The following is a 15,752-nucleotide window of genomic DNA, read 5'->3' on the forward strand; positions in this document are numbered from 1 at the left end:
TGTAAAGATCTAGTACATCACACATTTTTAATGTAACTGAAGCTAACCCATCTCTCATGAAAAGTACTCATTGTTTCAAAAAATGTACAATCTAGAGCCATAATTTCTTAAGCCTTGCCTTCAAGCATAGGCTCATGATGTATTTTAGTTTTAGTGGAAGGTGGAAGGCTGCCTGTCAGTTACTGGTCAGCCTGTCAACTCCACAATTCTTATAAAGTAGCACCTGGAAGGCAGGAGGAAATCTCTGTTTCCATCCTGGTGCTGCCCTCCAGAGACACAATTGCTTCACTTGTTAGTAATTCTGCAGTTATTGGTTAGGAGGACAGAATTTGAAATGCTGGATGATTCGTATAAGCCAACACCAAAATGCCACATAACACCTGTCATTTATAATGCTCATTGTATGCAATTTTGAGAATTTGAACTTTGAACTAGCACAACAACTAGCATCTTCCAAGTGCAATGCAAATACCACCTAGTTAGTCCTGATAACATCTCTCTGATACATTCATTGATGAAAATGCTTATTAACCCTACTATAATAGTGTGACACTGGCCTCGGGTTTATACAGCCAGCCAGTATCTGAACTGGAATGACACCTCTCAAACTCACCGACACTGCTCTAAATTGACTACTCAATGGGGAGTTTTCCTGATTTATTACAGAACTAAAATGAGACCTTGAGAAAAGCCTCCTTCTGTTCCAGATGTTTGCTGATCAGAGGGATGACGTGGTCTATCTCAGCTGCCGGTCCAAGTTTATCTCGGCCTCCACACCAGTCTTCATCCCGTCTGTATTCTTGCTCCAAACTCTCTAATACACTGCACACCTGAAACATGCCCATAGCACAGTTATCTACAACCATAATCAGGAGGAACATACTCAGTAAAAGTCTATGACCAGTGACATTTCAGATGTAAATGTTTTGGACTATGGACCATGGCATGGAGAATAACTAGTTATAAACAGGCCCTGGACAGAATAATCTAGCAGTTCTTACCCATAGGGATCTCTACTGCTCGGAATGCAATTCATGTGGTTTAAGGGTGATAAATCCTTCTTCCATTCCAATGGATAATGAGGGAGAAGCTCAAAAGGTTGAATCAAGGCAGGGGTCAGTCTGGCCCCAGTGGATCATTCAGGAAACAATCCCTATTCCGGAAGGGTGCTTAGATGTGTTTAAATCCCACTGAAGTCAAGGGATTTAGCACATAGTTAAAGAAAAACACATGCTTAAATACTTTCCTGAAACAAAGTCTGAAGCTGGAACTAATTCTCTTCAGCTGCATGTTAGTTGCTCCCTATACAGCTTTTGTAAAGACTGATGGAAACCAATAGACATTAAATCAGTGTTGCAGCCTAGGTGGATGCAGGTGTTCCACTGTACAGGGCTTACACAAGTATCTTCTATCTTGGCAGAATAATGGGAATGAGGTAAATAAACCAACACAGTCTGAAAACTGTGTGTGCAGTGGCCTCAGACAAGGCTGAGTCTTTTGCATTGCAGATCCTGAGAATACTTTCAGTGACCTGTGCAGACACTGAAAAAAACTGCAAAAGTTTTCCATAAAATTTGGAACTTTCCTCTTCTCTCCTAGAGGGCCCTTCCTACACATTCCACTGCTGAGATTACTCAGGATCCACTCAGTTATTGCTAGGGGTCCAGCTAATCATGTTCATCCTTTTCTCACTCACTCCTGCAACTTTTATATGAACACAGTTATAATTCAGAGGACCCCACATGATTAAGAGCATAATCTGGAAGATACTTCAGCATCACCCATCAATCCTCTCCATTATTGCAGACCATCTTCATGTAACTCCACTTAGGAATACATCAAACTCTGATTAAAACTGGTGAGCTGAGGTGAACAGATCAACTTATCCTGCTGTCCGGCTGTTCAAGTACTTTATGCATTTGACAATTTTAAATCATCTTCCTGCTTGGATGCAAACCATCATTCACCCCCAAACACTTATTGGAAAGCAAGTGCCCCATGTGTTATTGGCACACAAAAGCACTTCCATATTACTTCTTGAAAGCTTGGGCACTCTGTTGGGCTTTGGTGACTTGGAAAATGAAAGTAGATGGACTTTCTGGGATTCACATCTTTCCAGAAAGCATGGTCCTTAAACATGCAGATATCATCTCGCTGTTAATATTATGAGAGAAATTAATATAGAGTGGGCTGTCAATGAATTCATAGAGAAACTGGGCTATTTGAAAGCCAGGGGTCCATCAGTTATACCAAGAACATAGTATGCTTGGGGAAGACAGGCATGAAAAAGCTTGGCTGGTTGTGACAGTATTTTAGCTGATTTTTCTAGATACTCAGAGAATTCTGGATCCAGTTAATTACACAATCCACTGCCATCCAGTCAGGAAGCAGACCATTAAGGACTGTAGATCAGTCATGCAGCCCAGGAGAAGACAACAGACTACTTGCAGCAGTGAGTTTATGAGCATTCAAAGACTGATCTTTGCCCTAAACGTTTGCTGAATAGACACAACTAATGAATGAACTGGTGGGCACTGCAGTATGCTTGTCTATGGATTGGAAACAGGAAGAGAGACTGAACTGATAATTTACTGGCTATGCATATTTTGGCAAGCGCATTTGACTGTCTAAAGCACTAATGAACCCCTTAATGGTTTTCATTTCTCACAATCCTCCACCAGCAGTAATTCATTTCAATTCTGAATGCATCAGGGACTGTAAATCTGTTTGAAACCCTTCACAGTGAAAGACATTCATTATAAGGAATGAATTAAACAATCTTAAAAATGTATTAAACAAATGACACCAAAAAGTGGCCCAAGGATCATCTACAGCCTCAATGCTAAGGAAAAAATAATCTCTTTCCCCAGTGATATATTTATTTGTGCTAAAAAACTTTCCATGTCTGGTTCTCCAATTGAGGAACTAACTGTGTGATAATAGCAATAGAAAATATAATGGAAATCACTGCTGCCTTTTGTATAAAACCACAGGTTCCTGCAATGTCCATACTAACACAAACTGTCAGGCTGCAGTAAATTACATCAGGCAAAGCTGAGTATCCACACTATGACACTAATTCTCACTGACTACAGTATAAATGGCACCTGTTTGTGCAAGGGATCAATAGTCCCACCATACCAGAAGCCAACTAGAATGTGTTCTGCAGTTCATGGACACCTGGAATGAAGTAGAATTGTGTCAACATATAATGGTTACCACTGTAATTATCTTTGTTGCAGATGGATTTAAGAGGAATCCCTTCATATCTTGGCATCTTTTTCAGCATGGTGGTGTTTAACTACTAGTGAAGACACTGGCTAGTACTGCTCACAAAGTAACAGTCAATTGCAAGCAGTTCTCAAGGAAAAGCAGATTTATATACCTCAAAATTATCTCTGATATTATGATAACTTGAAATAAAAGTGATGGGATTTCAGAAATTCTTCCTGTTGGAAAGGGCACAAGTAAAACAAAACAAACCAACTTCAAGAATTACACTGCTTCACCAAAAACTTTAAGGTGAAAGCTACTGCAAACTGCTGCCTTTTTTTGGTTGGTTGGTTTTGGGTTTTTTTGTTACAATACTTGTCAAAGAAACAATTTTGAGTAGTTCAAACTTTGGTTTCTATGTGTGGTTTAGCACTGGTACGCCAATGGAGCAAACATCCTTCCAGTTAATTTTGCCAATGCCGTGAGATCCCTTGCTGGCAGAAGACCCTCTGCGCTCAGAGTTAGAGTAGAAAACCCGCATCTGCCAGCACTGCTGCATCATGGAGTGCACTCAGATTGGTGTTTACCAGATGAGAGTCACCCGAGGGCTCAAGACTGGCCCTGTTCAGGTGACAGAAAGGTTTATATGTACCTAATGTGTGGATGAAGACCTGTAAATGTATGTAAAAAAACAAAGGGCAACTTTTAAGGGCAAACGGGGCTGACTCAAGTCATATTTCTCCTACTTTGGGGATTACTCAAGGGAAAGTGAGAAGAATGAGCGCTGCTCCTTAGTGGTATTAGCAGAGCAGGTATTTGGGACAGTTCAACACTCTGTACTGACCTTGGTGAGAGGCAAGACCTTCACACTATACACAGGGAGCTAAATCTCAGGCTGTACCAATATGCTGTGGCATAGATATGATACTGTTCAGCTCACCTGCTCAGAGGTTTTATAGAAGGCCACCGAGGCATTGACAAGTTTGAGCCTGTCCTCCATCTTCAGCATCAGCTGCTGCCAGTGCAGGGCCACCTTTTCGGCACACTCTCTGATAGCATCGGCATCATAATGCCCAGCCTGCAGCAACACTTCAGCTTTCTGCTGGACCTGTAGGGCACTCTGGTGTGTCTTCTGTAAGGAAGTGGCATGAAAGAGGGACTGTGTATGAGGGGAGGAAAGAGAGGTTGTATAGATGTGCCAGATGTATGGTAGAAAGGTGAAGCAAGGTGTGAGCATGGAGATGTGAGAGAGTGAAACATTTTCAGAGAGTTATCTTCAGTTAACAGTTACTTTCTGCAAAGCATTTTAGTTTCAATTATTCACACATATTTGCAACATGTTATTAAAGCTTGGGACAATCAAGCACTGGCTAAGATAGGTTAGCTTCACTGATTAGCTACTGCCCCTTGGGCAAGAACCCAGGATGGGGCTCCCCATGGATCCATTTTGACAACCCCAGTGTGAGTCAACCACTGTACTGAGCTCCCACCCAGGCTATATGCAGTGCTGACTGCATCCCACACAATCTGTAGATACAAAAGCAAACACCAAAGAGTTGGCAAACGATGGGCCTAATCACCCTAATTTGACTCTTGCCAGGCAATCTGCTGGCATCAGCAGCTTTACTCATGTGTGTAACTGTCCTGTCCGCAGGATAAAAAACTTCAGCCCCATAAGACATAAAGATGCCTTACTAGATGGCATGAACTGTATAACAAATATCAACCCCTACAAGATACATTTCTGAAAGTCAGTTCACTCATACTGGAGCTACCTTTAAGGGCAGACCTGGGGGGAGTCAAGCCATTTTCTTCACCATTCCTCAATTTACTCAGTAGCCACTTTACAGGCAGGACTGAATTATCTGTCCCATTCCCCAGCCTACATCAGCTCCTCTCAGAGTAATCAAGTGGTTGTTACACCTTCCTCTGTGGGTTTCTCAGAGGAAAATAGCCCCTGGCCCTTCACAGCCTCCTGAGTAACTGTGTTCAGGCATGGCTTAGTCCAATATTTGATTTTAATCTTCTGAACAGAAGCCCTAAAATCTTCCAAAGACTCCTCTGTTCTACATCTCATTTGTAACTGCTGCTGACAAATTCTCATGTGATATCTTTATGATCTAAACCTTGAACCTGGAAAGAAGCTTGAAATCATCTGGTAATACACTGATGAATAATGCAATGTAGAGAAATCTATTAGCAAAAAAGGGATTAATACTTGGCAGAAAGATTTAGGAAGATGTTCAAGAACAACTGGTTAAATTTAATATCCAGCTGCTTTACTGATGTTAGAATTGTAATACTTGTTTTATATAGACTTTAAAGGATTTCAACTGAAAATCAATTCCACATCTAGAATGCCTTTAGAGAACAGTCTGCCCTGTGTGCTTTGCTGATCTCTTCCCCATATTGAGCTTTAAACACTTAAAATATTTAATCTAGTGTTTTCTCCTTTTGAAAATTTACTTTCCCCTTACTGTGGCGTAACCCTCTTCTCCCTCTGTGATTTGCATTTACCACTAAATACAAGCACTTCCTCAATGGCAGCAAGCTGCGATAACACAGCCAGTGGGTGTCTTGTTCCCTACTGCTGTCTGGTGGTGGCTGCCAAGATGTGGTCAGCACAGCTTGGTACCAGCCAGCTCATACTGAATTGGTAGAAAACTTCCTCCTTGTCCCTTAGGAGCTGCAACAGCTGCTCCTTCCTTAGTGTGAGTGGAGCAGGATCAAAATAAGTCATTAGCTGAGATTTAAACTCTATACTTACTAGCAACACTATAATGTATATTGTCTTATGTAAAGTTTACCAGCAGACATAGACACTTTCCTCCTCCCCCCCCACCCTCTGAATCAGGCACCTCTTCAAATCTCCATTATAGAAATATTATTTTCATAGTTTAAAGTTTGGTTTAGCTTTGGTTATTTTCAAGTACATATAAACCACAGAAAGGGACTTTCAAAATAGTTCTTTGCTCTGTAAAAAGCTAACAATTAACATAATCTGGGAAGCATATACACCCTGTTAAGCAGGAACAGGGGAAAGCAATGGACCCCCTTTCTAGCAACCAGAGGGAACACACCCTGTGAGTGTAGTGTTTGTTCATAATGATGAAGATGTATAAAGTACTGAGCCTGAGTCTTGCAGTGCCCTACTCAGGGGAGTCCATAGCCCTCCACTACCTTCTCATTCTAAGGAAAGCATCTCAGAGGAGGTGCTATTCCTCCTGCCATGTCCTGGCCCTGTGAGTGAGGCAAATGTGTTGGTTCACAATTAATTTTCAAGTGACAGGTCAAAGATGTGTCACTGAAGGGCAAGCAGGGGGAAATGCTCAGTTTAGCAGGCAATTCTTAAAAATCACCCCTCCTGCCTCTTTTTCAAAGTTATTTGAGAATGTGGATTTGAATGAATGTCTCTTCTGCTGTCCACAGAAGAGTTGATTGAAACAAAGATTTCGTGTGACAGCATTATCCAGTTACAAAGATATTTATAAATTAATGCTGTGAAATGATCTGAAAGTCATGGAAGAAACTGACTTCACAAACTTCTCCTATTTTCAGATCACTTTCTGAATTTTAATCTTATTTTTTTACCAAAGAAATTATCAGGAGATGCACGAGTGTCATTTTTTTGAATGTAAAGGCTGATATCTGGCAGCAGAAGAATTAGCTGCAGGTGATAAATAATTTATTTCACTATTAAACTCTTGCTGCATTACAAGTGTAATGATAAGTTGATTTTCTAAAGTTTTCACTCCTTCCATTCATTCAAGCATGCCCAAGAGATAGACTTTTGTATGATGTTCACCTGGGAAGGAGAAACAAAGTTAACTTATTTGTGTTACCTCTATGGCCAGCTGAAACTGCTCATGCTCTCTCTGGAGCTGCTCAGCTTCCGAGAGGGAGCTTGCATTGACAAGGCTTGCATTCAGCATTGATTCACCATTCCTGATCCAGCCAAGCACCTGTAAAGAAAGGATGTGCTTATGGAAACATTGCTGCCATACAAAGGTTTATGTAGTCACCGATCAGAAAATGCTTCAGCCTGGCCAACAAAAAGGTATTTTGCCCAGTGTGGTCTCAGGCTGAATCAGTGAACAGAAAAAGATCCTAGGATAAGGCCTTAATGACATACATTTTTAGAGGGTAAAGATCTTATTGATGAAGTTATTGTTTGAAGAATTAAACTCCCAAAGTATTTACATGGATATTCAGATAGCAAAGAGCTTTCATTTCCAAGGTTTGATCACAAAAATTAATGCTCGCCTATGAAAATAACCCAGTGCAAAACCACAAATCATAATGAGGGAGATTTTAAATTAAACATAAAGATGTCTCTCTTTCAAATTTCCAACTGGAATCATGAACCTTGCAACTCCTTTCAGCTTCACTTGCCTGTGTTTCTTTCACACAAAAGTCAGAGCCTGGGGATGAGGATAGAGAAGGCACAGTTGGTTTCATGTGACACAGATTTAAGATTCAGTTGGAGTTTCCACCTGCATGCAGAGCTAGGAAGAAATCCCAGGCCTTGCATTTTATATTTCATCAAGAGACTTTACTTCAGGGATATTCAGACTATTTGCAACTCATGCTGTAATGACTGTAGAATCAAATCCTAAATACACATAATTAATCTATCAAGATTGTATTTATTCATTTAATCAGCAACATTTTCTTCTATTTTAAAACAGATGTTTGGAAAATTGGCACCCAGAACACACATGTAAGTTCTTTGCTGTGTTGTCTCAAAGTCTATTTTCTACCTGTGTGGGTGTCAAATTATTCCAATAAAGCCAGAAAGTTGGTGGATTCATTCACAGATGCACAGGAAATCCTAACTGCCCAATCACTGCCCTAAATTTAGATCATGATTTAGAAAGCTCCAAAATTGACTTTGCTGCAATATTCTACATAGTAATTTCCCTTTTGTGCCATCATTTTCACCAAGTGATCCATTAAATTGCCTGAAAGAAACAGGGATTTTCTGTTGTTTTGGTTTTTATCCCTACATCATATATCACTCTAGTTATAGCCATTCAGTTCCCTGTAGGGTAGGAAAATGAGTTTTCCCTAGGAGAAAGAAAGGGGAGCCATCTACCCATGTAGCTGACCCTAATTTGTAGAAAATTACATTCTGCTCAGTACAACATTGTGGAAGATTTCATTTGTCAGCTTTCTCTCTTTCATCAGCAGGTGTTATTGGTCCTGTGGGAAATGCAACACAGATTTCAAGGAAAAGAAATCAGGTTATCATATGGCAATCTTTTTGCCTGGCATTTTCATAATCCATCAGATAAGGAAGCTACATTATTATGACTACACGGTACCAAAAGCTGAAGTTAACCAAAGGATCACTGCATCTGGAAAAGACTTGAACTGAGGACATATAAAGGAAGACATTCTTTCACATTTTATATACCCTGATATATCCTCGTTTGGGCCTTTTTTTTTTTTTTTTTTTTTTTTTAAAAAAAAAAAAACCCAAACCAATACAATTGGGGCATAACAGGGTCGGTCCTCTTGGGAACAGCTTTCATTTGAGCTGAAATTTTCAAAACCTGCCACAGAGGTTTTGACACAGATTTCATACAAATATCTGAGTCTCTAAATAGTAAAAAAATCACTGGAAACCTCAGTCTTAAAACAAAGCAACTTGATTAGTGAAAAGCTAATAGGCAACAAGGTTGAGTAAGGAAGAAGAGGGACCACAGAATTGAAATCAGTCAGGTTTCCTCTAGCGTTAATGACAGACATGCATTCCTCTATGCAACTGTCTTGTTGACTCAAAAATATTCAGGGTAAAGCAGTCCAGCTCAGGTTCTAATGGACTACACCTTGTCAGCTTTGATTACAGCACTCTTCTTGACCAAGGCTGCTGCCAGCCCTGAGTTGTGCTCCTCTCTCCTCCCCCAGAGTGTGGGTTAGATGCTCACTGTGAGGCTCCTACAGTCCCTCTTCCAGGCCCAATGAGCACCCAAGCACTAGCAAATTTTGCTTGGAAGAATTTAAATAATGACTCCATTCTACTTCCAAAAGTCTAGCACACAAATGTCAGGTCCTCAGCTGGGATTGCATCAGCGTTTTTCATAGTAATGTTTTTCTCTTAATTTTTTTTCCTCTTCTTCTTTTGTGTGTGTGTCATTTACATACAGGAAGAAAAAATGTCAGTTGCATACCCAAAGCTTCTTAAATCTAAGTGAAAAAAGGCTCTATAGAGCCTTTCATTGTGTCACTGGTTTGGAAGTAGACTGTGAAATGGTTGGAAGAGAGCATTTACACATTTGTATATGGTTTACAAGACCTGCTCACAAATTGACTCCTACTTACATGGTACTCAATACCTTTTCATTAAAATATGTATAGAAGCTGCTAATACAGCACCAAGACACTTCTCTGATCATTTCCCGTATTAATAGTTTCACCATTACCTGGTAATGTGCAGGCAGGCCAACAGCAAAAGTCTTTAAGCAGACATTTCCTACAAATTACAGATTTTATCAACGTTGTAGAAGCGGTGATTAAATAATTCTGGAGTCATATAGATCTCCAAAGACTCTTAAAAAGCCTAACCATTTTTTTTATAATTAAGAAGCCGAAACACACTGACAGTGTCTTAGATAAAAGCCACTTGTCACTGTAGAACAATTTCACTGCAAGGCATGAGTTGTCTAACATTGCAACCACCACAGTTCTGAAATAACTCCCACCTTTGACTCCAATTTGCTTAAAACAGGCTCCACTTCCATACATGGCTCCTCTGTAATTAAATAATAGTACCAAATTATTCTATAATTCATACCCTGAAACTCTGACATCTTCACTGAGCACATAATCAAATGCTACAGGAAAAAAAAAAAAAAAAAAGTGAGGTACCCCTTGTACAGCTTCCGTAAGAAACAAGAGCTCCGTCATATAGTGTTTCTGTCTGGTGGTTTAGTTTAGTCAGAATGCCTTCCTTGATGTTTCTAAAAAAGACCGAAAGCCTTGCTAATGATAGCAGATAGTGTCCAGTTACATTGGAAAAGATTTTTAAGTTTAAAAGACAAAATAATGTAAATGACACTTATACATCTCTGCACCCTTTGCAGCTTCTTTTAGAGGCTCTTACTACCACAGACACAACCACCGGCAAGGACACCTGGTAATTTTAGCCATGTTCAAAACTGCATTAGGTTTTCAGGAGCTTTGTGACATTAGATTGGGAAAAAACAAATATACTCAGTGTCTCTGAAATGATTACTCCCCATCATTCTTTGGGCATGTTCATCTGAAAGTAAATCTAATGCCAAACAGCAAAAGTGGATCTATAGCAGGCACATGAAGAGGAATAAACACGCTTCAAAACAGCTCGGAAAGTAAGCACAGTGGAACACTGTGGGGATATCTGGGAGTAAATTAGGTCAAGTTCAACACTTACCAAAAAAAGAAATAAAACATACAAAGATAAAATAAGGGGAAAGGAAAGCCAAACAGCTGCAAGCACAGCATTAGAGGGTTTGTTTTTTAAACTGATCTCCACAACTCTATTCTATTTTATGTAAGCAATCCGAGTCTCTAGTTTCTGTCAGAAGTGAGTGGGATCCAAATGAGGGGCAATCAGTCTTGTCCAGGATCTTTCTTAATAACGAAGAGTTTGTGAATCACTGATCTATACTATTTCCACTCTAAAGCAGTTCACAGAACATCTCATTTGGAATTGTTCCGCTTTAATGGCCCCAAACTTCAATTCATTGTTTTGGCATTCAAACCCTTGGTGCACATGATATAAAGCAGAAATCCCTGGTAAATGAGACATAAATAGATAGAGACAGTTAAAAGACTTTATATTTCCATGAGCCGTTATATCAAAATGCAAACACATGTACACGTAGCAGCCTTGACCAATTTTACTCTGTCAGCAGAACTTAACCACAGCTACAGTAGGTGTCTTGCGGCAACCACATCTCAACTGATTCATATGAGTGAGAGCAATTTGGTAATGAGATCATCGTCTCAGATGGACTAAAATGAAAGTGAAGGAAATCTGGACCAGACTGGAGATGAACTACAAGCCAAAATCAATATATTTCCCAATTTCACTAACTGGTTGGGAATATGACTCATGTACAGGAAACCAAATAGATAGGGCGCAGTTATATTTTAACTTGACTCTTTCTAAGGGAAACTGTAGCTGTGGTAGTTTATAGGTTAATAAGCAAAGGAGTCCTTAGCATTCAGCTGAACAAATAAAGTGATTCTTCACTACTGGTTTGCTGAAAGTTCACATAGTAATGAAGACTCTGATGGTCCCAAGCTCTGTTAAGGAAATGCTAATTCAAGGCAGCTGTTCTCCTCTCACAGTAAGTATTAGTTCTGTCCTAAAACCATTTCCTTTGGTTAGATTTTGGTTTGTAAAAGAGTTGAGGCCCAGCAGCTACTTGATAATGAGGCAAATAACATCAGATACCTGCAGAGTGCTGCACAGCCACTGTATGGCTCCAGGAGCAGCCACAGGGCTGACCAACTGGCTCTTCATCCTGGTCAAGTGGGCTAGTGAGACTTTGTCAGATAGCAATAACCTGCAATTTTAGCACTTCTGCTACACATAGTACTCCTCTGTTTTCTATCAGAAGTTAAAATGCTCTACTTCATCATAAATCTACCACACAAAACTCCAAGCTTAGCTGTGTGTAAAAAAATCTTTGGGAAACTATGGAAAAAAAGATACACTTTATAATCGTATTAAGGTGGTGATCATGAATATCAGAGAATCTCTTTTTTTTCAGAAGAAAGCCAAAGCACTCTACAGAGTCTGGAGCTTCATGAGGAGTTGGCCTTCAATTATCACATTTAAAATGAGTACATTTAAAAAAAAGAATGTAGGTGAATTCTGTGCTACTTTCACTTAAGGTTGCAAAATATTCATATCAGAGCGGACTTTGAAAGAATATGCATGTACTGGTGTTGGTGCTGCCAGCTTCTAGCTTGAGAGTTGTCTGAGAACGAAGGGTATTTTTGTGAGCAATGATGAAACAATTCAGATAAATCAAAAGTCAAATATTCACTACTGAAGAAAGAATAACTATGATCATGTTTACTGAGCACCCAGTATATATATATTAAATATATATATATTTGTAAACGAAGCAGCAAATATTTTTCATGAACACGTTGTAGTTCAAAAAAACACAGACCCCTCTCAATTTGTACTGGTAAAATGGAAACCTGAATATTCCAAGTGTCTGGAAAAATGTTGCTGGTTTTCCTAATGAAACCAAGAACATTCCATTGAAAGTGAGACATACACTGAAGTGTGAAGTCACCTATGGATTAGGAAGTAGGAAGTGCTGTGTTATTCCGTACAGCAAAGTTAAACAAAGAAATGTGGGGCATCAAAATTAAATGTATAAAACACTCTAACTGCCTACACGAGGATGAAATCTGGAAGAAAGACAACGTAACAATACTAAGATGGCTCAACAAGTCCTAGGACCTAAAGTCCACAGACAGAATTTTTTACCTCACCCAGAGGATGCTAAAGATTCCTGCAGGTCAACAGATGTATAGCAATAAATGAAAAGGTGAAACTACTGTAATGTCATACTTAGACCTCACAGCTCAGCTCTCCTTTGCTTTGGGCCAGTTCTCCTCAACAGCTTAAATCTGGATCCCATATCAAATCATTACATTCCCAGAACACATGAAGTTTGAAGCAGCTTCTCCAGTTGAGAATTACAGGATCAGTTCTGCACAGACTTCCCATAACTATTCATGAAGCCCTAAATGCACACTAGGGGGAAGAGAGCCCTTTGTTATTTGTAAAGGGTCATGCTGCAATCTGTCAGCAAATCAAGTGGTGTTAAGGAAAGGGGAATTAAGATTGCCCACCTAGAGGTACGTGACTTGACAGAAGCTGGTTTAACAGTTTGCATCTATGTAATGGCTGAAACCCATTTAAGACCCTTATGTGTGGTTAAAAACTCTCACCTGCTTGACTTCAGCCTGCAGGTGCCGGAGCTGTAGGCACTGCTCTAACCTCTTGTGAGTTTGGTCAGCATTAAGCTCCAGCTCATGTTGTTTCTCATGAAGGAATTCCAGCAGTTCTTGAACCTGTGTCGCAAGATCAATGTCTTTTTCACAGATCAGCTCAATGCCTGCAACAAACAGAGAGATCATTGCACTTACATGAAATTTCAGTTGTTGCAGAAATGTAAACTTCAAAATTTTTTGACACCTAACACATTGATTTGCAACTCTCTAAGTAATTCTTTCTTACTAAACTCTCTCCCATGAGATATTTGGCTTTCCCAGTTTCCTATTCTGCATCACTACATTTTTCTACAAAGCAGTTTCTCTGGTGATCATTGCTCATCTCACCCATCAGCATCTGGCTAGTAGGACATGATTTAACCACATTCTTGCTCAAAAACTTGCATGAACGTTGAATTAAAAATAAGACAGAAACCCCCTCCCTTTCTTACAGTAATGCATTAACTTATACTTGAGAAATGCATGTTGAAAAGAACTTAGAAGAGAAAAAAGATGAGGAAGAAACTAGAAAAGTGAAATACAGAAAGTAAACTCTAATCACCAGATCTCCGTTAGTACTACAAGTGTGTAGAACTTCACAGTGCAAACTTTTTTCCATCTAGGCAATTTAGAGGATCATTAACAATTTAAACCAGACTACAGTTCATTCAGAATTATTCCACAGACTGACTTTCATCCAGCCCTCACATACCAGGAAGGAAAGGTATCTTAGTACCACATTTCCCATTCCTTGCCTCCTGCATGAAATTGATAAACCCCTGAATGACCTGGTCTGATTTCATAGCTGACCCTGACTTGATCAGGAGGTTGAAATAGAGACGTCCTGAGACCCTTCCCACCTCCTGAATTTTCTTATGACCCAACGATCCTTGTGTGTAGTGGTTACATGAAATACAGCGCAGAGCTTCACATCTTCCTCCTTTATTACACTGGTGTGATAGCATTGCTGAGTACATTACCAGTGTAATTGTGAAAGTTTGGCCTGGAGGAAATATGATGTCATCCCATGTTACTGTAATCCCTGTGATTATAAACTAATAAGGACCTGACTCTTTCCTTATTGAGGTCTACTGGAATTTTGCCATTGGCCTCAATACAGGGAGGATCAGGAACCTAATATAAAAATAATCAGATTGCAGTAATGCTGAGAAAACACTACACTTTTCTCCAAAGCCATTTGATTTCATGGAATAATAGGACACTTAAAAAGAAATGTCTTAATTACAAGCTGCTGTACAAAAGGTTTGGCCACTATTTTTTAAAATACATTTAAGAAAGATGTCTTTTCTTTCCCCTTTATCCTCCTCAGAGACTTGTGACTTCCATTCTCTCTCACAGTGGTATCTACAGAGGACAGTACACAAAATAAATACGACCTTATGACTGACCCTATCCCCTTTTTCCTGGTTTCTGGTTTTACCAGAAAAAGCACATGGGAATGCAAGTGATTGGCTTATTCTCTTTCCCAGCCAAAACAAAACAGTTCCTTCATTACCAAGTAAAGCGGAATGGCCCCTGGCTTCCTATTCAGAACTGGAAATTTAATATATGTTTCTATTCTTGGGAGTGAAGTTCCTTTCAATTGCCAGACACCAGGCATCGTTGCTACGATTAGCCTGCATATGGTTCTGTATCCTCAGGACATGATGGCTTTCTGTATGCTTGACTTCACCACACCTATTCAATATTAAATGCACAGTTTTCCTTCATGCACACTCAGCTGGTATGGTTTTGATTGTGCTAACTCATCAGCAGCAGCCAGTGAACTGCCTGGGATGCTATCCAAGGGCAGCCTGCACTCCCTATGATGAATGATCTGCCCTTTCTTGCTTGTCATATGTCATGCAGATTTATTCTACAGTGCCAACACATACGGTGAGAGCACTTATTCTTCTCAAAGATCGGTTTGCAAAATAGAAAGCCTTGTTTTCAGAATAATGTCATACATATTATTTTTACATTTTGTTTTGATAGATAGAAAAGCACAGCTGATTTTCTGACAAACCGAGCTTGGTTGCCCTTTTCTTCTAATGTCTCACATTTGCAATGTGAGATACTATTCAGTGTAAGGAAGGGGTATTGGATTTTGATCTGTACAAAGCTGGTTTGAAACTGTTTTAAACCTGTTCTTAGGCTGAACTATTAAAAGCCTGTGACAGGAAAGTTTACTATCCTCTTCCTTGCAATATAAACTATAGTTATAACTAACTATAAATGGCATCACCAAAAAAATGAGAGAGATTTGCATTTCCCTTTTAAGCAATGCAACGCTGGGAGATGATGTGAATGATGTTAGCTTGACGACTAGGAAACAAAAAGGCTTTGAATTTTCCATATGACAGGTAGGGACTGTATAAATTTCACCGACATCAGCTTTTCAGTGTATTTCAGTCTTGACTGAGACAAATTGCTTCAAAGATATAAAAAGGTAGCTCTGTAAACCATGAGTGACTCCTAACTGTGGAGCTCATTATGACAATGATACTGACAATGCAACGGACTTTAATAATCAA

The 15,752-nt window shown here is 39.6% G+C and overlaps 1 protein-coding gene across 11 annotated transcripts in view; it reads right to left on the minus strand.

The window, feature by feature from the left end:
* The window catches only part of KALRN (kalirin RhoGEF kinase), a 523,685-nt gene that overhangs the window by 167,107 nt on the left and 340,826 nt on the right, over positions 1-15,752 (minus strand). For 9 of the 11 annotated variants that reach the window (XM_042784355.1, XM_042784352.1, XM_033003466.2 and 6 more), the window contains exons 15-18: positions 13,177-13,343; positions 7,056-7,175; positions 4,154-4,372; positions 681-830 (exon numbers count right to left, since the gene is read on the minus strand). In XM_042784355.1, the coding sequence (XP_042640289.1) occupies positions 681-830; positions 4,154-4,372; positions 7,056-7,175; positions 13,177-13,343 (656 nt within the window). The remainder of the gene's footprint in view (positions 1-680; positions 831-4,153; positions 4,373-7,055; positions 7,176-13,176; positions 13,344-15,752) is intronic. The other 2 variants (XM_042784358.1, XM_042784351.1) reach the window with 1 other exon arrangement.

This window comes from Tyto alba, unplaced genomic scaffold, assembly GCF_018691265.1.
Source record: "Tyto alba isolate M040663 unplaced genomic scaffold, T.alba_DEE_v4.0 Super-Scaffold_7, whole genome shotgun sequence".
Taxonomy (NCBI): domain Eukaryota; kingdom Metazoa; phylum Chordata; class Aves; order Strigiformes; family Tytonidae; genus Tyto; species Tyto alba.